A 20,204-nucleotide genomic window follows, 5' to 3' on the forward strand; every position below is an offset into this window, starting at 1 on the left:
ATGTTTGCACAGGTGTGGGAGTGGGAGCGCGGCTCCGCTGAGGGCCGGGGGGCCGGGGGGCCCGGGGCCGGGGGCCAGGTCGGGGAGCAGCTCCAACAGGCGGCTGGAAAGGCAGGAGGGGCAGCGCCAGGACTGGGCACCCCTCACCAGCCTTCCCACAGGCAGTCGCCCACTCGCTCCAGCTGCACCCTGGCCTCCACTGCCCATCAACCACCAGGGGATGCTGGCTCGGGCTGCCTGTGCCCCCACACAGGGCTGCCATGTCACCAGGGATGCAGGCCCCCCATCAGGCAGGCTCCTTTCCTGGAGGCTGAGCCCTCCTGCCCAAACCTGCTCAGGCCTGCCACACCAGGGCCCAGGGACACGGGCCCCCAGGAGGCGGGCAGAGGCTGCATCTGGGCCTGCCCAGCTTGGGAGCTGTGTCAGCACGTTTAGCATGTCCTGGGCTTTCCGGAGCTGCCTGGCATGTTGGAAGCTTCTAGAAAACACACCGACTTGGCCAACACCAGGAGCTCCTACTGTGTGGCCACCTCATGGGGGACATAGGACCATGTGCCCATACCCTCCATGAGCTCAGTGGCCTCCCCTATGGTGGGGGAAGGGCAGGAGCCCAAGAGCCCGTGAGCAAGGCCCTTCGTTCCTGAACACAGCTCTTGGGCACACAGGCCTGGGCGGGCACGGTGGCCTGCCCCGCTCCGTGCCCCAGAACCTGTGCTGCTCCCAAGGCACGGCCCAGCTCTGTGGGCTGCCCTCTGTCCTCTCTGCTGCCAGGTCCCACCCAGGGCCATCACCAGCCTGGGTCTCCCTGGACAAGCACGCCTGAGCTCAGGAGCCATGGCTTGAGTCTGGCCTGAGAACTGCCCAGGCTCTGCACCTCCTCCCAGGGCTGCCCGGTGTGAAGGCATCTCCCAGGTCTGGTGGCCTCTGGCTGAGGGGAGATGGCACGGAGGTGGGTGGAGTTACAGCTGCACTCCCACCAGAGCCACTGCTACTGGGGGCACCACGTCCCTGCAGGAGCAGCCCTGAAGCCAGTCCACGATGGAGCACTCCCAGGCTATACGACAGCCACCAACTCCTGGAGGGACATTGGTGGCCCAGCCTGGCCCCTCAGACTTCTTCAAAACACAAGTTCAAAGTTGAAGAACTTGAAGACCCCAGAACGTTCTGTGTTGAGTGTGGGGCCTGCACTGCTGGCTTCAAGTGTGAACCCGGGCACAGGGTTCTGCTCAGATGAGGAGCCCCTGCCAACGAGGCAGGGGTTTGGGGGAAGTAGAGCCCACGTCCTGCACCTCCTCGGCCCAGGCCCCAGTGGCCCAGCCAGGACACCCCGTCCCGGAGGCCCTGACTTACCACCCCCCACCACAGTGCGTCCGCGTAGCTGCCGAACTCGATGCGACCCGACTCGTTCACTGCATCCTTCTCGGCCAGGTACACGAAGTAGGAGGAGAAGATGAGGCCCAGGAAGCCGATGTAGAGCGTCGTTATCAGCTCCTAGGTCAGCAGAAGGGACAGCGTCAGCCCGTGGCTCGCAGCACCCTGGACCGAGCGCCCTCAGTGAAAAGGCTTCAGGCCGTCATAAAAGGCAGCGAGGCTCTGCCTTGGCAGCAGGTCCAGCATCTACCAGGCCATGCCGCGTGGACGCAGTGCGATTCGCACACAGGGTTGAAACTCCATGGGTCACAGCTCTGAGACGGCAGGCCTGGGTTCTGCCACCCAGGAGCAAGCCAACTCCAGCTAGTGCCTTGGACTAACTTGGGCAGCCTCTGCTGGCCAGTGACTGCCCACAGTGGGGTGGAACTTCTGTGAGATGAAGGGCACCCCATGTCCCACAGAGCCTGGGCAGGTGTGGCCTGTGCCAGTCAGAGGCCCATGGGAAAGGGTGCCGGGTCCGGAGCCCCCTGTCATGGGGTTGTTTGTGGTTGCCTGGATTTAGGTTTCTGAGCCTCAGAGACCACGGTTTTTTGCATTTTGCTTTTCTCTTCCGTTTACCTAACCGTCCTTGGTCCCCAGCTTAAAGGAAGGTGGCTTTATTTTCACACTGGCCTGGCAGGCTAAAGGTGCTGGCACATAAGTGTGGGTGGAGTGCCCCAGTGGGCTCAGGTTGGGGGTGGGATTCTGGGCCTTATCCCTGCACCCTGTGCCCTGGCACCTACCTGGCCCTAGGTTGCTCGACTGGGGACCAGAGTACTCACACCCTGCACCTCGCCCCAGGTGGGCCACGTGTGTGTTAAGCCGTCCTGGTAATGATTGTTCTGTCCCCTGTCTCACCCTCAGCTGGTCCCCAGCACCCCACCTTGGACCACCCACCTGGCGGTGGATGAAGACCACAGAGCCCAGGAGCCTCCAGGTGCCTCCCTGGCGATCCACATGCAGCATCCGGAGGATCTGGAGGAAGCGGATACCCCTGGGAAGGAGACAGCAGGACTGAGAGGACCACAGCTGTCCCGGGGGGCACCTGGGCCCAGGGGACAGTGGATGGGAAGGTGAGACAGGTGCACTTCTGTGTTGGCTGGGACCATCTCACCTCCAGGCAGACCCCTGGTCAGGGACCTCTGAATCCCCTTCCCAGTGCAGCCCCTCAAAACTGGCTCTGTCCACCCACTCGCCAAAAGGTCAGGGCTGGGATCACCTGACATTTCCCAGACTGTCTTCTGGGGAGGCCTAGGGTCACCCCAGTTTATAGATGAGCAGCAGACAGTCAGGTCACACCCGAGTCCCAGAAGCCAGGAGCTCTGGTGTGGGTCTTGCACCCAGGGCTGCCTGAGGCCTCGAGGACCCGCCCGCTCCAACCCTCTGCTCAGCACGGAGGCGGGTGGAGCTGTGACCACCCTCCCTGGGAGGAGGGATGTGTGGTGGCCCATGAGCTCCCTCCCAGCCTGTGGGGGGAGGCCAGCAGGGAGGGCCAAGCTTGCGTACCTGATGGCGGACGTTGCGAACACCTGGCCCTTGGAGCCCACACAGAGGACAACCATGGAGGCCACCACCACGATGAGGTCTGTGGGGGAGGGGTGGCTCATGTAACCCATGGCAGCCATGGGGCAGGGGCCACGGCCCACTCCTGGGGAAGGGGATGGGGCCCAACCACAGGACCCAGGAGCAACTGGGTGGGGAGCCAGCAGTGCCAGAGCTGGAGAGGCCCCGAGCACCCACGGGAACCCTGGCCCCAGCCAGAGCCCGCAGGGGCCAGAGAGGACGGAGCCTGGACCTCAGGCCTCCACGGTGACTGTCCCACTGCTCAGCCGTGCCGAGGAGGGTCCCAGAAGGCTGCGAAAGGCCAACTCCTGAGCAGTCTAACCTGGCAGGGACCAGGCGGGTGGTCACCCAGCTGGGTGGCGTCCTGCCTGTCACAGGCAGGCAGAGAAGCAGGGCTCTGGGTCCTTGGAGGATGCTGGTGGTAGCTGCAACTGGGGTGATTTCTGGGGTGAAGCGTCTGTGGGGGGGCGTGACTCACCGATGACGGAAATGGGCTTCCGAGCAAAGCGCAGCCGTCCCCAGACGCCCACGTACTTGCTGCGGCAGCCTGCAGACCAGAGGCGGACCACGTACTCCGTCCCAAAGAACACCACCAGGACGATCTCCTGAGGAAGGAGGGAGGGCGTGAGCTCACAGCACGGACGGGCTCCCGCGCCAGGGTCCTTTCCCACAGGCCACCCCTAGCAGCAGGCCTCCTCCCTGTCGGGGGCAAGATGGTGCCTACACGTGACACCCGCCTGGAGAAGCCAGTGGCCTAAACCCCGGGCCACCAACAGTGGACCCCAGTGGAGTCGCTGCTCTTTAGACCAGGGTCCTGCTGAGCCAGGGCCAGGGCAGCTGGGTGTCAGGTGCCCTTGCCTGACCACACGGTGGCCAGAACTAATTTAAGCCCCAGATGATGCCCCAGAACCCAGGCCCTGCATCTCAAGGTGGGGTGGAGAACATCTGCCCTCTGGGACTGTCCCCTCGTCTCACACACGGCCACACCACTGGGGCACGGCAGCTGCCTCTGGTGGCCTGGACTGGGCCTGTGTGCGAGGGCCTAGGGTGGGGGCTGGGGGCACGAGGATGGTGCAGAGGCCCCCACAAGCTCTGGAGTCAGGTGCTCTGGGGAGTAGGCTGGCATCTGGGTCACGGGACTGGACAGATGGACAGAAATTTGTAGTAGAGAGGGACAGGGGTGGATGAGGGGACAGACATTGGACAAATGAGGAAGAATGGTGTGGAGTCAAGTCCAGAAGAAGCGGCCATTAGCCTTCTCAACAAAACAGTGAGGCAGAGGGTTCCCGTCCCAGATGGGACCCCAGAGGTGACATGGAGGCCTGCCCCAGCTGTCACCGAGCCCGTACCACTACTGCCCCTTCTCACAGCCCCTGAAATGGTAGGGAAGGCCCAGTGTGGGGCAGGGCCTCAGCCCTGGCTCCCTGTGGTCCAGCACTAGGGGAGGGGTCAGCATCTTGCCTCCAGGTGTGGCCCCGGGGACCTGACTTACGCCCGGTGTCTGGAGGGCCAAGCTGTGGCTGCCTTGCCAAGGGGTGGTCAGCTCGCAGTCTGAGAGCAGCCAGCCAGGTTCCCAGCACGTGGCCACTGACCCAGGAACCCGGGTGTCTGAAGTGAGCAGCCTCTTCCCTTTGCTCCCCCAGGCTGCTGAGGACTGCCCTTCCGCCCAGGACCAGGCAGGCAGCCCTGGGCCGCCCCCTTTCCTACCAACCCCACAAGGCAGAGGTTTCCAATGGGGTAGGAAGACAGCCTCAGGGCCGAATCCTGCCCTGGGCCTCACTGTCCCCATCTGTCCCGTGGTGGGCGAGGTGAGGACTAATGCCAGTGTGCACTTGGCCTGACCTGCAGCCCACGACCCAGCTCCCAGCCAGCGCGGGCATGCAGGAGGCCCCGCGGGGAGCCCAGGCTGGAGGCCAAACCAGTCCCCCATGTGGAGCAGGGGACGGCACAAACCCGCGAAGCCACAGCGCGTGCGGCCTGCAGGCCTGCTCCAGCTGGAGCCCTGCCCGCCCTCCCTTGGGAGTCCGGCATGGGCAGGCTGCTGTGCGACTGGGTGAGACTGGCGGGCGCTGCCCACACCACTGGCCTGCCAGGGCATCACTGAGAGGGTGGCCGGATGCTGCGTCTCTGGCTCCCAAAGGTTGTTAATGAGGACAAAATAATGTTCACACCATCCAGCCTGTGTTCAGGGCCAGCTCAGGGGACAACGGGAGGCAGCTGGGAAAAGTTTGATGCCTTTCTCATGCAAAAAAGCGGGGGGATGTGACCCAGAATCTGGGGGTGGCCCAAGGGAGAGCCAGGGGTGCTGGCACCGCAGGCTTGGTGGCTTCTCCGAGGGTTGTGGTCCCAGCTCTGCCCTCAGCTCCTGGGAACTTGGGGGGTGGCGCTGGGGAGTGGCTGAGCCCACCCGGGCAGATGCGTCCCCCTTCCCAGACCCCAGGTTGGCACTCAGTGTGCATCTGCCGGCTGAATGGAGGGAGGAAGGGGCCGAGAGACCAGAAGCAGGCACTGGCGTGGCTGGGGTCTCTGAGGAGCTAGCGCTGCAGGGACACTGTCGTGGCACGGTGTGTCTTTGGCTAACATCAAACACCAAGCTCCTGGTGCCTGACGCCGATGTGAGGGTTCCTGTGGCTTCATGGGAGATGGCTCCCCTGACCACTGGTGGCCCTGGTGGGAAGCCATAGCAGCCCAGGGGCAGCAGACCGTGCCCACTGACTGACCATACAGCAAGTTTCCCTCATGTTGAAGTACTTTCCGATTACTTAAAAGCCTTCCCCAGCATCCTAAGCAGAGTTGGAGCACTGATGTGCTTGGGTACACCTTGAAGTGGTGGCATTTGGATGGCTCAGGGAGAGCAGCCACCCCGCTGGAGGGGTCGGGGCAGAGTGATGGGGAACGACTCGGACCCCAGTGCCTGCCGGCTTGGAGAACGGTGCAGGGCACTGGGAGCCAACCTCTGCCACACCCCCGCAGGCGGCAGGCCAGAGCCTGCTGACCCCACCAGGCTCCCGGCCTGGCGCGCTCTGCTCTGGTGGGGGTGGGCCTGAGGCTCTCTCCTGCAGCTCGGGCCGTACACCCAGCCATGAAGTTGAACTAAAGGCCCCAAGTGTGTCCCAGGAACCTGCCGTCTGTCCCTCTCCTGTGCCCCCCACTGTCCACTGTAGGGTCAAGGTCTACGGGCTGCCACATGGGTGTCTTGGCCTAGTGCCTGCTGAGAGCCTCCCTGCTGGCCCCAGGCACCCAGGGGCCCTGGGTCCTCGGAGCTGCGTATGTGGGATGCTCTCCCCACCTCACTGTGCCTACCTGCTACCCTCCAGGTCTGCCGACTGTCCAGGCCACCTGGCTCCCCCACAGCTCTGGTAGGCCCGCCCACCATACCTGCAGAACCACCCCTAGCACACCCACTGATAACCACCAGCCCTAGAGGTCTCCCCTGAAGGTGCCCAGCATCTCAGCCTCCCAAAGGGCTTCTCAGGGAGAACCATGAGCCACCTGCAAGACCAGGGTCAGGATCTTGGCCCAGGGCAAGGAGCACCACCCCGAGTGCCGTCCCACTGATGTGAGGAGGCGTCCTGGGCCAGGAGCCCAGGGTCTCTGCTGAGACCAGTCAGAATAGAGGGATGCAGGTGCCACTCGCATCCTGGCCACTGTCCTTCAGACCAAAGCAAGGCTGCCTCCTGGCTCAGGTGGCTCCCTGGAGGAAGGTCTGGGGACATGTCTCCACACCAAGTTCAGATCCTCAGCCTCCACCAAGCCCCCCACAGCCGGGCCTCTGCTGCCTGTTTTTCAGGGAACAAAGCCCCTCTGGGGGCTGTGGGGTCACTTGCTGTAGCCTGGCAGAGGGGAGGACTAGGGCCCAAGGAGGGTCTGCCAGGTGGGATGGGGCATGGTCATCCTCAGGTTTGGAAGTGGGCCTTGGGCAGCAAGGCCAGGCCCCACCTCAGAGGGCAGATGCTACCCCACAGGGACATGCCTGGGAGTGCAGGGTTCTGGGAGCAGCCCCGTGGTGAGGAGGGGGTGCAGGCCAGTGGCTTGTGGGCTGCAGCGACCGACAGAATCCCAGACATGACAGGAGGTAGCCTGGGAGGGAGTGGTGACCCAGAGACATGGCAGCCACCACCAGCCACCCTGGCAGTCACAAGTGGACAGCTGGGTACTGGATGACACAAGAGTCCAGGCCAGGCTGGAGTGAGGGGCAAGGGCCCTGAGGAGGCACAGGCCTAAAGGCCTCATGACCGCAGCGCCTCCTTCCCCCCAGGCCAAGGAGGCGGCGGCCAGACATCAAGCGCCAGCAGAGCCCCTCCAGGTGCCCTGGGAGCACGGGCACAAGGGGAGGCCGGGCATTTCCCCGCGCTGGCCCTCCGTGGCCAGCTGTGGGCTTTTCTGACCAGATTTGAAGGCAGTCGGTTCCAGGTGCACTTCCCAACGAGCCCCTGCAGAGCCTGTCTGCCGGATGCAGCCCCTGGCCCACCCCAAGTGGAAACCCAGACCCACGGGCCTCTTGCCACTCCTTGCACCTGGCAGTGGTCACATGACTCGATGAGAAGACAAAGCTAGTGACTCGGTTAAGGTCGTTAGGACCTGGGTGGGCGTCTGTGCAAAGATCCACCACTGGCCTTAAACTCGGGCCAGGGTATCAGTGTCGCCAGCCCTGGAAAGGCAGGCAGAAGCACCCTGAGACACAGCCCCTGCAGCCAGGGCGGCCACCCCAGAACAGGCCACAGAAGCCTGCGCCATCAGGCTGTCAAGTGGGGACGTGGACTTGCCGTCCACTCGCTTCTGCTGAGAACCAGAACTACTCTAGAAAGTTCTCTCTCTTTTTTCCTTAAAGGTCACAATTCCGGGGAAAACCCAACACCATCATGTCAACTGGGCAATTCCAGCCAGGTCTGCACCCGAAGACAGGAAGCAGGGCTGAGGAGACGCTGCGTGGCCGTGGCCACATCAGCCCCGAGTGAGCGGAAGGCCGTCCACCCCCTCAGCGGAGAGACATGCAGATGCAGGCCATGACAGGCATTCACCTTGGGGACACTGCTCAGGCAGGCAGGCCGGGCACCGAGGACAAGCAGTGTGTGTCTCTAGCCTGAGGCCCCACGTCACCAGGTAGGAGGGAGGGAGAGGGCAGAGGGCAGGAGTCGGCGTTTGACGGAACAAGGCCAGTTTGGGAAGATGAGGATGTTCTGGGGGTGGGTGACGGTGACAGCGCACAGCAGGGTGATCGTGCCCAGCGCCCTGGACCATGTGCCTAACCACCGTCCCGATGGGGAATCTTAGGTCGTGTCTGTCTTAACCACAGTTTAAAAATGAAAGCAAGCGGGGGCCTGGGGGAGGGAGGAGCGTGGCTGAAGGCACCGGGGTCCCCCTGGGTGGTGGGAGCCCTCCGGAGCTGGACCAGGTTTGTGCAGCCCTGTGGCTAGAATGCCACCAGCCACCAAGTGCAGCAGTGCATGCTGGGACACGTGGGGTGCACCACAGTGAGGTCCTGCCCTGCAGCCTGGCAGCCCCTTGGGTTGGGTGTCCTCTGGGCCCCTAGGCCACCAGCAGCCACAGTCTGTGGCCCCAGAGAGTCAGACGGCCAGGACCCAGCTGCCAGCTCGTGGGTCTGGACACTGTGAGGAGAGCCCTGCAGGCCACTGTCATGCAGAGGGCAGTGAGGTGGCCGGCAGGGAGGCTGCGTCCCCTCTGGGAGGGACAACGAAGGAAGCTCACAGAGGCATCTCTGATGTCACCGTCATGTCATCTCATAAGGAGAAGTTAATTTTAAAGAGAGCGAAACATTAACGACTGAGGATTGAGGACTGGGCCTTACAGAGGGGTGGTCAGGGCAGGAAGGCCCAGAGAGTGAGAGGGAGCGGAGGCCTGGCCAGCCTCTCTGGAGGCCCTGTGAATGCTGAACAGGGCAGACTTAGGGAAGCAGGCCTGCGAGACCCTTGGCTGGAGCTCCTGGCACAGGCCGGGGGGCTGTGGGGTCCTGAGGTTAGGGTGTTGCCCTCCTAAGCCTGGGGGCTTCAATGAGCGGGGGATAATGGTCCCTGTAGCAGAGACCAGCCAGTGGGCTTCAGGCCCAGCTGTTCCAACTCAATGTGGGCCCCGTAAGCCACAGCAGAGCCAGCCTCGGCGTCCCTGGGAGGGTCAGCTGGCCAGGGCGCGACGCAGGCATGCAGGCTGCTCAAAGCGCCCTTTGTCCCAGGGCCTGCCTGTGGCCAGCTGCTCCCAGCCGCCAGCCTATGTGGAGGGCTCCTGGGCCCCGGGTGACATGTGCTGGGCACAGCTGGAGCCCTCACGCTGCCGCCGGCCCTGGGAGCACCCTCCCCCACCAGAGCAGCCCTGGCCTGGGGCAGGTGCCATGCTCCCCACCCCACCCCCCATCTGGCCAGGTGAGACACTGGGTGCTGGCACTCTGAGGAGGCAGCGAGGACGGCAGGTCAGTGCAGACGACAGAGCCAGGACCTAGGAGAGACCCCCTGCCTGCCCAGCCCTCCTGTCCAGTGTCCCCCTGCCTGCCCCGGGCCCTCCTGTCCAGTGTCCCCCTGCCTGCCCAGCCCTCTCTTGTCCAGTGCCCCTGGTCTGTGAGCACAGCCAGGAGGCTGGGCCGGAGCCTGCCCACATGGTAGTGGCACCTGCTGTGGTTCCGTGCTCCCTTGGGCCCCACCGAACGCGCATCCACGGCCTGCAGGCTTGGCCCTCCACACCTGGGTGCCCAAGGTGTCCTGAAACGGGCCAGCTTCCTTGGAAGGCAGGGCATTCAGACCCTCTGCCCCAGGGAGTCCTAGCAGGAGAAGACGAGGCCTCTGAGAAGCCGACCACTGGCTAGCTGGCCATCTGAGTGCCAAGAGCCCCGGGACAGTGGCCTTCCCCAGGAGGGGGTTCTGGATGCCACCAGCCATGCATCAGCGGTAGCTCTGTGACCCCACCAAGAGGGCAGTACAGATCTGGGGCACCCCTGAGCAGCACAGAGCCACTTTCCCCCGAGAACTAGCCCCACCTGCCAGCTGTCCAGGCGGCCATTCTCCACACTGAGCAGGAGAGGCCACAAGGTTTGCTTGGTCACCATGGGGACAGGCGTTCCCACCCACCCAGTAGCCAGGCCTTTGAGTGTGTGACAGCTGTCCTCTGGTCCTCTCCCAGGCCCCCTCCAGCAGGTGGCATGAGGCTCATGTCCACGGTGGCTCTCGTGGAGCTCACAAGGCCAAGGTCACAGACACGGCCTGTAGGGCTAGGTGGCCCCTGCCCTGTGTTCCACACCCAGGCAGCTCTGGGTGCTGGGTCCAGGTCTCCCTGCCCCTCCCTCTGGCCTATGGGAGCCACGTCCAAAGACCTCACTACACTCTCCAGGCCTAGTGGCCATCCCAGCCAGAAGGCAGCCTTGCAGAATGACGGAAGTGCACTGTGCTGCCCAAGGGCGCCCCTTGAGCAAACCCCACCTGCAGGTCGGGGCTTGGGTGGTCCCTTCTGCCAGCTCAGGAGCTCGGCTCCAGGCCTCCTCCTCATCTGTCATTTCCAGTGCCTGTCACTCATGCACCACAGATGGGTCTGAGCAGGAGGCGGCCGGGGTGGCCAGCCCTGTGTGTGCATAGTGGGGGGCATCTCTGGGCAGAGAGGGCCAAGACAAGACTCAGGCCACACCCGTGGGCCCAGCATATTCCTGGACCCATTATCAGGGCCAAATGCTTCCCAGGATCGCAGGCTTCTGGGCCCAGCCTCCTGAATAAAGGCTGCCCACCCAGGTGGGCAGAAGGCCCCTCGGTGACTTTAACTCCACATGTGCTGCCGGTGCCTCGTGGAGGCCGACTAGAGTTACATGCATTTCAGGTGGTTTAACGAGGTGCCTCCAGCCCTGGGACCCTGCTCGCTGTGAGCTAGCAAGGTGGGGGTGCCCACGCACTGCCCGTACCTTCCTCCCGGCCTGGGTGTTCTCGAGGTCAGGAGGCAGACAGGGCTTAGCAGCCAGCGACACCTAATGGGGTGGAGGAGGCAGACGGTGCTGAGAAGAGGCCCATAGGCCAGCCCGCTGACCCCGCCCCAAACTGGGCCCCCAGAGATCCCAAACAAGCAACCGCAGAGGGATGCCCGGCCCAGCACACAAACCAAGCCATGGCCTCAGAGGGCAGGCCCCAGCAGGCTCCACGAGGGGGCACACAGGCACAGGCGCACACGCCTCACTACGGCTGTATGAGGGGTGAAGGGCACCCTCTGCGGAGTTGCCCACGTCACCAAGCCCAGCAGGCACTGTGGGTGATGGCAGGGGATTGGCATCAGCGCTGGATGGGGCAGAGACCAAGGGCCTTCCGCGCTGCATGGTTTAGGGCGCAGCCACCTCGCCACGTCCCCCACGTCACCTTTCTCCTCGATGTCCAGCACAGCATTGCTCAACAGCAGAATAGTCAGCTCCCCCCCCCCCATATTCTAACAATGTATTTATGATCACATTGGGTTTTGATCAGAGACTCTGTCCAGTTAAATCTCCCTATTTTGAGATGTATTAAGGTTCTTTAAACAATTTAACAAATTGTTTCAAAAATGTCCTGTGGGCATAAGGAAACAAAATGTCTCCATTATTGGGATCCAGAAATAGAGATCTGGTCTGAAACAGTCCTGGTACTCTCTGCCACTCCTCCCACGGACTCTGGGCTTTGTGACCAGGGGAAGGCAGGAAGGATGCACAGAGGATGTGGCAGTCTCCTGGCACTTCCACCCCCTGGAAGGCTCGCTTCTGAGACCAGCTCTGAGCAATGCAGTTTCAGAACACTCCTGGGAGAGGGGCCTCGTGCCAGCCCTGCTGGGCTCCTGGGGAGGAGCTTCCCACCTAGCTGCCGCCACGCAGAGCAAGGACAGGTCTGAGCCCAGCTCAGGCTGCAGGCCAGTGACCTGAGCCCTGGTGGCTGTTTGAAGGGGGGTAAAGTAGTGGACATCTGCTCCACAGCTAGATCATAGGAACAGGTTTTTCAGTTTACTGTTAGAGTAGGGAACTGCTCAGGATCACAACAATTGAGTCTCTGTCCTTGCTTTGTGTCTGCTAGAATTGTTCTGCAAGACGTGCATAAACCTTCCATGTTTAACCTGCTCTTCCCTGCACACTGGTTTAGCTTTACACAGTTTACGCTGTTAGTTGCCTTAACATTTATATTTAGGCCTCCCCCCATAAGTGGTGCCATCCGTCATCCACACTCATCATATCTGGACTTCACTGTTGACAATAATGTCCTCCCTGTTTTTTTTTTTTTCCTGAACTTTATACTTGTATGTAGTTTCTTGGCATATTTTTGGCCATCCTTTTATTTTTCAATAGTCAATTATTGGTTGGGTTTGCTTAATTCTATTGAACGATTCATCTGTTTAAAATAAAAACCAGGGTGGGGTGTAGCTCAGTGGTAGAGCACTTGCCTAGCATGTGCCAGGCCCTGGATTTGATTCCCAGCTGCAAAACAGAAACAAACCAACCACGGATACTCCTGACATTCTCTGTCTTTTAACAGAGGAATTCGGGACATTTATATTTAGTGTACAATGGGATTCATTTGATCTGATTCTCTTCCTTTTCACACTCGAGGTGGTACCTGTTTGGTCCTCGCGCTCTTACGTTTCTTAGTCGATGGGCGCCCTGCTGCTCCCTTGGCGTCTCGTGAGTCTGGACATCTCACTGCACTCTGAGCGCCACTGGGTCTCTACAGAACTGCACAAGCACTTATCCCAGGTCTGTTTCCACTCCATTGACTTTCCTGAGGCTTTCTTCCAGCGGAGGAGACCTCCTGTGTGGCTTCTTTCTCCCTGCGCTTCACCTCTGTCACTCTGTGGGGAACAAAGCCATCTCCAGCACCACCGGACAGCCAGGCAGGCCAGAGGGTCTCTGTCCTGACGTGGAGGCACAAAGCTCAGCAGAGAACGTGTTGGCAAGCATGGGGTGCCTGTGAGGTGACTCTACACTGGCAGGCAGCCTGGCTGCCTGAGGTTCGTGGTCCCCTGGGTTCCATCATCCTCTGCTGGTCCTGGGTCCGAGCATCCTCAGCCCCCAGCCATGGGCTCAGGTCCCTTCCCTAGCTGTGCCTCGAAGTGGGACCATCTGGGAACAGGGCTGCAGATGTGCCTAGGTAAGATGAGGTGGTGGGGACCAGATTACCGGAACAGGGGGGCCCCCACCCAAGAGGGCTGGTGGCACCGAGGCACAAGGGATAGTGCCACACGAGCACAAGGGCCAAGGCCATGTACAAACCAAGGACCAACCAAGACTCGAGCAGCCACCAGCAAGGGGAGGGGTCTGACAGGCTCTCCCTCGTCCTTCGAAGGAGCCACACTGTTAATGCCCAGTCCTGGACTTCTGACCTGCTGGGGCAGCAAGTGGCACCAGGTTGTCACCCAGGCCAGGCCAGAGAGTGGATGAAATTCCTGCAGATGTCCAGAAATGCCTCTCCAGGAGGGGTCCCCACTGCGTTGGTGAGGGCGCGCTTGCTCCTGTGGGGGGGTGTGGCTTGCCACCTCCCCACACCACGGAACTCCTGCTCTGAGGACGGACTCAGGCATCTGGAGCATCCAGTCCGAGGATCAGCAGGTCAAAGATGCGTGTGTGGAAGGGACACTCTGAGCAGTGGGAAAGGCAGATGGAGCTGCCTGGAGCGCAGGCCCTGAGCCCCGAGTCACACCTGGGGCCTCTGCACACCGGAGCGGCCCCCGTCAGCCACCCTACAACTTGTGGCGGGGGAGCGTGGGCCCCAGGACGGGGAGCTGGCAGGCAGCCTCGCAGTGCTTAGGACATAGCCTCCCCTTCCCAGCAGGCGATTCCCGCCTCCAGCCGCCAACCAGGGGCACACTTTCAGGCCACTGCTGATGCCTCCTCACACCATGGAAGCCTCACCCCCCCATAGCTCCCTTAAGTGGGGCTGGAACGGAGAGGGGGGTCCCACCTGGAGCCCACTAAATTGCCCTGGTTAAGAATTTACGCAGGACTTTTAAGTCCAGCAAAGCAGAGAGACTGGGGGGGGGCAGCGCCTGGCTGTGGTGCCTTGTTCTGGACGGGTCCCTTCAGCAGAGGCCACAGTGCTGTGCCCAGATCCCTGCGTTTAGGGCTGCAGAGGCCGGGCAGGGGCTGCGCTGGGCGAGTCCGCGGCCCTCTCGCTGTTTACCGATGGCCGGGTGCCCTGCTCGTTCTGCAGATCGAGAGATTTTAATGACAGGCGGTGAATTTAGACAGTTTTTTTTTTTTTTTCCTTTCAGGAATGTTTTAAGGGATTGAGAGGAAATTGTGCACGGATTTTGCTGTTTTAAGAGCTAATATGTGAACAACTTCAGAAGCACGGTGTTGTTTTAGGGCTGCAGTTTACACAGTGAGGGGGACACACAGAGCAGCTTGTCCTGGGCTCTGGAGCCTGTCTCCTTGGGTTCACTCCCTGGGGAAGGGGCTGCCTTCCAGGGGAGCAGAGCTAAAAGGGAGCACCAAGTCTGACCCCAGCTCCCACCACATCCTGTGCAGGATGGCTGGGGAGGGACGTGACGCTGGGTGGCCAGCAGCAGGTGGGGTGGCAAGGGGCTAGGAGCAGCTCTGGGGTCCCTGGGGTGGGTCCCCCTGCACAGGGCTGCATTGTGACTCTTGGGGGCCACATAGCCCCTAAACTGCTCAGGAACGTCTCCCATGGTGGTCTGTGTCTATATTCAGTGGGGGAACGTCTGCTCCTTGGGGACAAACACCTTTGAAGAGACAACCAGAGAGCCTTGCCTGCTAACTCTAGTGCAAAACTCCCCACCAGAAACTGCAGGCCCGCAGGGCTTCATGACTCCCCCCAACACCCAAGGGAGAAACGCCAAGCTCCCGCAAGACGGCGGGCGGCCGACACCTCCCAGCTCACTCTGATGCACAGCCAAGGGCAGGATGGGCAAACGGAACAGATGCCACCCTGCATGGCATGGGTCACGGTCCACAAGTCTCAGCAGGTCCGGGCGCCTCAGGACCAAGCGGGTCTCAGGGAGGGATACAGGGTTCCACTCTGAAATCAGTTGGTGTCGCTCGCTGGGTTCCCAAGCAAGAGGGGAGAGGAGGGCGGCCATCTCAGCAGGGCAGAGGCCGCTGACAGAGATCCAACAGCCGTTCTTGATGGCTCTCTGTTCCCAGCAAACTGGGAAGAAAAGGAATTTAGTAGCCTGGTCAACAGCACCTGCAGAAGCCCCACAGCTAACGTCACTCCCACGGAAAGAGCAGTGCTCTGCCCTCCACGCCAGCAGCAGGAAGGGACATCTGCTCTCTCCTCACCGCCGAGAGTGGAGCGGGAGGCCTACGCCAGTGCTGTCAGGGAGAAACAAGAAATAAAAAGCATATGGATTGGAAAGGAAAAAATAAGATTAACTTTATTTGGGACAACATGATCGTCTCCATAGAAAATCCTAAAGAATCTACAAAAAACAAACAAAAACAAATGAACAGAAATCCCTCTAGAGCTAATTAGGTTAGCAAAGACACAGGACACAAGGTCAATATGAAAAAATCAGCTGTACTTCTACATCCCAGCAGCCAACAGTCCAAAAATGGGATGGAGAAAAGGCGTCACTTAAGCCGCTTCACAAGTACAAAGCACTTAGTGACATATCTAGCAAGTTCTGTGTAATGGGTCCCACAAGCTACACGGCATTCCAGGTATATGGTCGCATGTTCCCGGTCAGAAAACTTGGGGAACGCTGGAGCCCGTCTCCCCACCAGTGCAAGGCCGTCGGAATCCCAGCAGGGTTTCATTTTTTTCATGGAAACCGACGGCTGATTGCAAGATTTACATGAGCATGTGAAGCCTGGCAGGCATCGCACTTCTGAAATGAGCAAACTTGGAGGATTAACAGGACCTGATTTCAAGGCTTAGCATAAAAGTCACAGTAATCAGGACAGTGCTTTGCTGGCAGGACAGATCACAAAGTCCAGAAATCGGACCCACACACACGGCCAACTGATTTTCATCAAAGGTGCCAAAGTAATTCCATGGAAAGAAGTTGCTGGGAAGACGGGGTAACCACATGCAGAAAGACTTGACCTCGATCCGTGCCTGTCACCGTACATAAGATCAGACTTGAAATGAATCGCAGATCTAAACAAGAAATGTGAAACTGTAGGGTTTTTACAGAAAACAGGAGAGAAGGCTTTGTAACCTTGGATTAGGCAACTATTTCTTAGAACACAAAAAAACATGAACCTTACAGGGGGAAAAAAAAAGCCTTGATGAATTGGACATCATCAAAATTAAAAACTGCTGCTCGTTTGAAAGATCCTGTTGGGAAAATGCAGAGATGGAGATTGGGAGGAAATATCCACAAACCGCAGATCTACAAAGACTCGCGTCGACACCGCGGCCCCGGCTCCCCCAGCTCAGAACCAGGAAGGCAGCACCCCGCGGTTGGGCTCTGAGTGCTTGGTGGACCCGTGAACGGCACGTGTGCCAGTTAGTCCCCGGGGTGCAGAGGGAGCCCCCACACGAGGGCCGAGACTCAAGACGCAGACAACACTCAGTGCTGGGGAGAGTGTAGCCGCCTCGGCGCCCGCTCGCAGGCCGCCGGCGAGGGCACGGCGCCCACAGCCTCTGCGCAGGCAGCTTGGCAGTTCATCGGGACGGGAAGCGGCCTGGCCACAGGATCCAGCAGCCCCGCTCCCAGGCCCCGGCCCAGGAGGAATGAAGACATGATCACTCCAAGACCTGTGCGCACATCCTGCAGCCCTCGTCACGACAGCTGGACGGGACGGCTCAAGTGTCTGTCCGCCTGTGAACGGATAAACAAACTGTGGTACACTTTATCCTCTCCAAACAAAGGAAACAAACTACTGAACGCAGACCGTGACACAGAGGAGCCCCACACGAGCCGCCGTGCCAAGGGGTGGGAGCCAGGCTCGGGGTGCACGCGGCAGATTCCAACCTCATGACGCCGGAGAGGCGGCGGGCCGCGCCGCCGAGTTCCCTGGTGCTAGGCGCCCCCGGGCGACGGCACTGTCTCTCCCTGGGACCCAGGGGGCTGACAGCTGCATGCATTTGCCAGAACCCCTCGAACTCGACAGGTATCGAGGGGAGAATGGTCGACAGCCCCGAGCCCCAGACAGGAAGCAATTAGGAAATCTTAGACCCACCTAAGACACACACACACGTGCCCCGGTTGTTTCTTTAAAAGAAGTTGTTAAGAGTCGCTAAGTCGAAGATATGGGTTTTGGAGATTAAGAAAAAAAAAAAAAAAAGCAACCCCACGACACCGAGCCCCTGTCTCCCCCGGGTCCTTCCCAGAAGCTCCTGGCCTTCCCTGGACCGCCCTCGGGGCCACCAGGCTCATGGCCCCGGAGCCGCCTCCCTGCCTGTTCCTGGGGACCTGTGAGGGGTGTTGGCTGTGTCCCCCGGGCCCGTCCCAGCGGCCCTCCGAGGGGGTGGTGGCAGCTCAGCCCTGCCACTTCCTGCTGCCCCCGGCCCCCGGCTCAGCTGCTCAGGTGACTGCCCAGTCTTCACCCTGTCCACCCCTCCTGCCATCCCCTTTAACCCACATGACCTGGGGAGGGACGCCAGGCCAGGGGCAGGCAGAGGCCGTGGCGTGGAAGGACTCCAGCCAGGGGTGGCCTTCCCCCAGAAGACCAGCACCACCCGGCCAGGCCAGCAGGGTCCCTCCTGTGGGACTGAACCGCGACAGGAACCGCCTGGAGACAGTGAGGGCACAGGGATGACAGGGTGGAGGCTCGGCCTCACTGCCGGAGTGACGTCCGCGCCCCAGCCTGATGTCCCTGGCCCTTGACATGCAACGCTCGTCAACTTCGACTCCAAGTCACCGTCGAGGACCCGGGAACAAGGCCACAGCCAGTCAGCCTGCCTGGGTGGGGGCTCCATGGCTCCAGCTCAGGGCTGTCCTCCCAGGGCCTGTCCGCCCCTCCCTGAGGTCCGCAGGCTTCCCTGCCTCCTAGCATCGAGCCCAGGGCCCTGGCCGAGGTGTGTCCCAGGGCTCTGGGGGCACCAGCCATGGGGGACCTGTGAGCGGCAGCTCAGCCCTGCCACTTCCCTGCTGCCCTCGGCGGCTCCCCAGGTGGCCTCCCCACCTCCCCGTGCCATTCCATCCAACCTACAGCCACCAGGGAGGGGCACTGGTGAGCGGGGGACACAGATGCTGGGTCCTGCTCCATGGGCTCAGGCTGGGGGGCAGGGGTCACCGGCAGGGCCAAAAGCCCCGACTCCACAGGGCCACCCACCCCAGGCGGCACAGGAAAGGGGTGGGCGAAGCTTCACAGGCACTGGGGTCCTACGCCCAGGGAAGGGCCACACAGCACACAGCTGCCCGTGTTCCATCCCAGCTACTCTCCCGGCTGCGCTGTGGGGAGCAGTTCCTGGAGACGCCCTGGACTTGGGCTGTTGCCAAGTTCTCTTTGAGCTGGACCCACCTCGCCAAGACCCCAGTAAACAGCACTTAGCCTCCATCAGGCTTCCAAGGCACCCAAGGGCAGAGGTCAAACTGAGGCCCAAGATGCCCCCAGCAGGCCAGAGGGGAGGCGTGGGATTCCAGTGAAGGCCAGCCAAGGAGAGGTGCCCAGCCCAGTGCCCCGTGAGGCTGGGAAGCCTCCTTCCCAGCTTCCTCTCCCCCCCAGGCTCATGTGGCACAGCTGGACAGTGTGGCCTGCTGACAGAGGGCCACCACACTGTTGGGGACCCGGAGCTTCCAGACCAACACAGTCACCAGAATCTGCCCCCTGGGCCTGCTTCCTCAGAGGAAGTGCCGTGGCACTGACCCGGAGCCAGCCCGAGATGAAGAAACCAGGTCCTGCCCGGGCGCCCACACCTGTCACCAAACATCCTCTAAAGTGCTGTTTTTCCAGCCCAAGCAGCTCAGGGACGGGGGGTGCGAGCGGGAGACAGGGCCCCTTTGTTCACTGCCACCGTGGCCTTGCTGTGCCCCAGGATGGAGGCATCCCCCTCAGCAAGTCCACGTGAGCGTGCACACGTGCAGCTCCTGCCCAGCACCCCACGCACACGCCATCACGCGTGTGTGCGCCCAGGAGCACGGTGCAGGCTGCCCCAGGGCGCTGTCCCCAGCCTCCCCACCCCCACACCTCTGGACCCGCTCAGGAGGCTCCCCTAGGGATCGAGAGCCCCAGAGGCGTCTCAGCAGACATGGGGACGCGTCCCTCAGGACACCCCTCTGCCCCTACAGGTCTAGAGAAGGGAGTGGAGCGGCCGCGGGAGCTTCCTTTGTCCAAAGTGTGCGAGCACAGCGAGCGAGCGGCAGCAGATGCGCCCACCCTCCCTGGGTTGCCATCTTGGTGCAGATCCGTTTCTCTGTTTGTTGTGTTTTCTTGAGAAACAAAATCTGGCAGAATCAGCAAAAGACCTTGGCCCACCTCCCTGGAAGAGCTGGATCTGAGGTGTGCGTCCTGCCTCCAGCTCCCCCAGGTCCAGGCTGCTGGACCTCAGAAGAGGGGTGCCCAACCCTGGTGGCGGATGCAGGGCCCCTGCTCCGGCACCCAAACCGGAGCTGGAAAGCAGCCCAGCCCCTCTTCCTCCTGGACCCCCCACCCCCCACTGCAGTATCTGGTCCTTCACATTCCCAGCGAGACCCCAGACACCTGCAGAGGACACCCTGCACCCCGTCCTTGTCACATTCTTAACCAGGTTTACACAGCAGCACTTACACCATTGTAATAATGTACAGAAATAAAACGACTCCAACTGCCATCTTGGTTTGTTAAAAAATTCCTCTGTGGTCTTACCACCCCCCACCAGAAACGCATTGTTTATTTAGCAATTAGTCTACTTTCTATTATTGATTCTCTTTTGAACTCTCATTTAAAAGTAAATATTTATCTTTTTTAAGCACCATCCAACTATCTATAAAAATCCATTGCTATCTCATATTTCTAGATTCACTGTTTTAAAAATCACTGGATAAAGGTCACTAGTTCTCTTTTTGTAATTAAAAAATTTTTTGACCGGCCTTCTGATTACAAGGAAAATAAGAAGCAAGCTCTGCTTTTCTCTCAATAATTTTCATGCGTAAGGACATGGGGTCTACACAAAGAAAGCACCATGTGAACTGCTTAAAATATCAGGGTTGCACTCTGAGACCGACTCTCCAGAAATGACTCTCCTGTCAGCAGGCTTGGAACCTTGTACGAGGGAGACTGACGGGGGACGGCTCGTTACCCGTAGTATGTGCAGTGGGGGGTCAGAGGACATGGATACAGACCACCAGCCAGAAAGAGAGGCCGCGGAGAACAGCAACCGAGGAAACGCGCAAGGTGAACCCTG

At 60.7% G+C, this 20,204-nt stretch overlaps 1 protein-coding gene across 1 annotated transcript in view; it reads right to left on the reverse strand.

Annotated features, from left to right (window-relative positions):
• Window positions 1-20,204, reverse strand: part of Kcnq1 (potassium voltage-gated channel subfamily Q member 1) — a 288,888-nt gene that overhangs the window by 202,390 nt on the left and 66,294 nt on the right. Inside the window, exons 3-6 of the mRNA XM_015503067.2 lie at window positions 3,452-3,578; window positions 2,917-2,995; window positions 2,308-2,404; window positions 1,351-1,491 (exon numbers count right to left, since the gene is read on the reverse strand). Coding sequence (XP_015358553.2) covers window positions 1,351-1,491; window positions 2,308-2,404; window positions 2,917-2,995; window positions 3,452-3,578 — 444 coding nt within the window. The remainder of the gene's footprint in view (window positions 1-1,350; window positions 1,492-2,307; window positions 2,405-2,916; window positions 2,996-3,451; window positions 3,579-20,204) is intronic.

Source organism: Marmota marmota, unplaced genomic scaffold (assembly GCF_001458135.2).
Source record: "Marmota marmota marmota unplaced genomic scaffold, marMar, whole genome shotgun sequence".
Classification (NCBI taxonomy): Eukaryota; Metazoa; Chordata; class Mammalia; order Rodentia; family Sciuridae; genus Marmota; species Marmota marmota.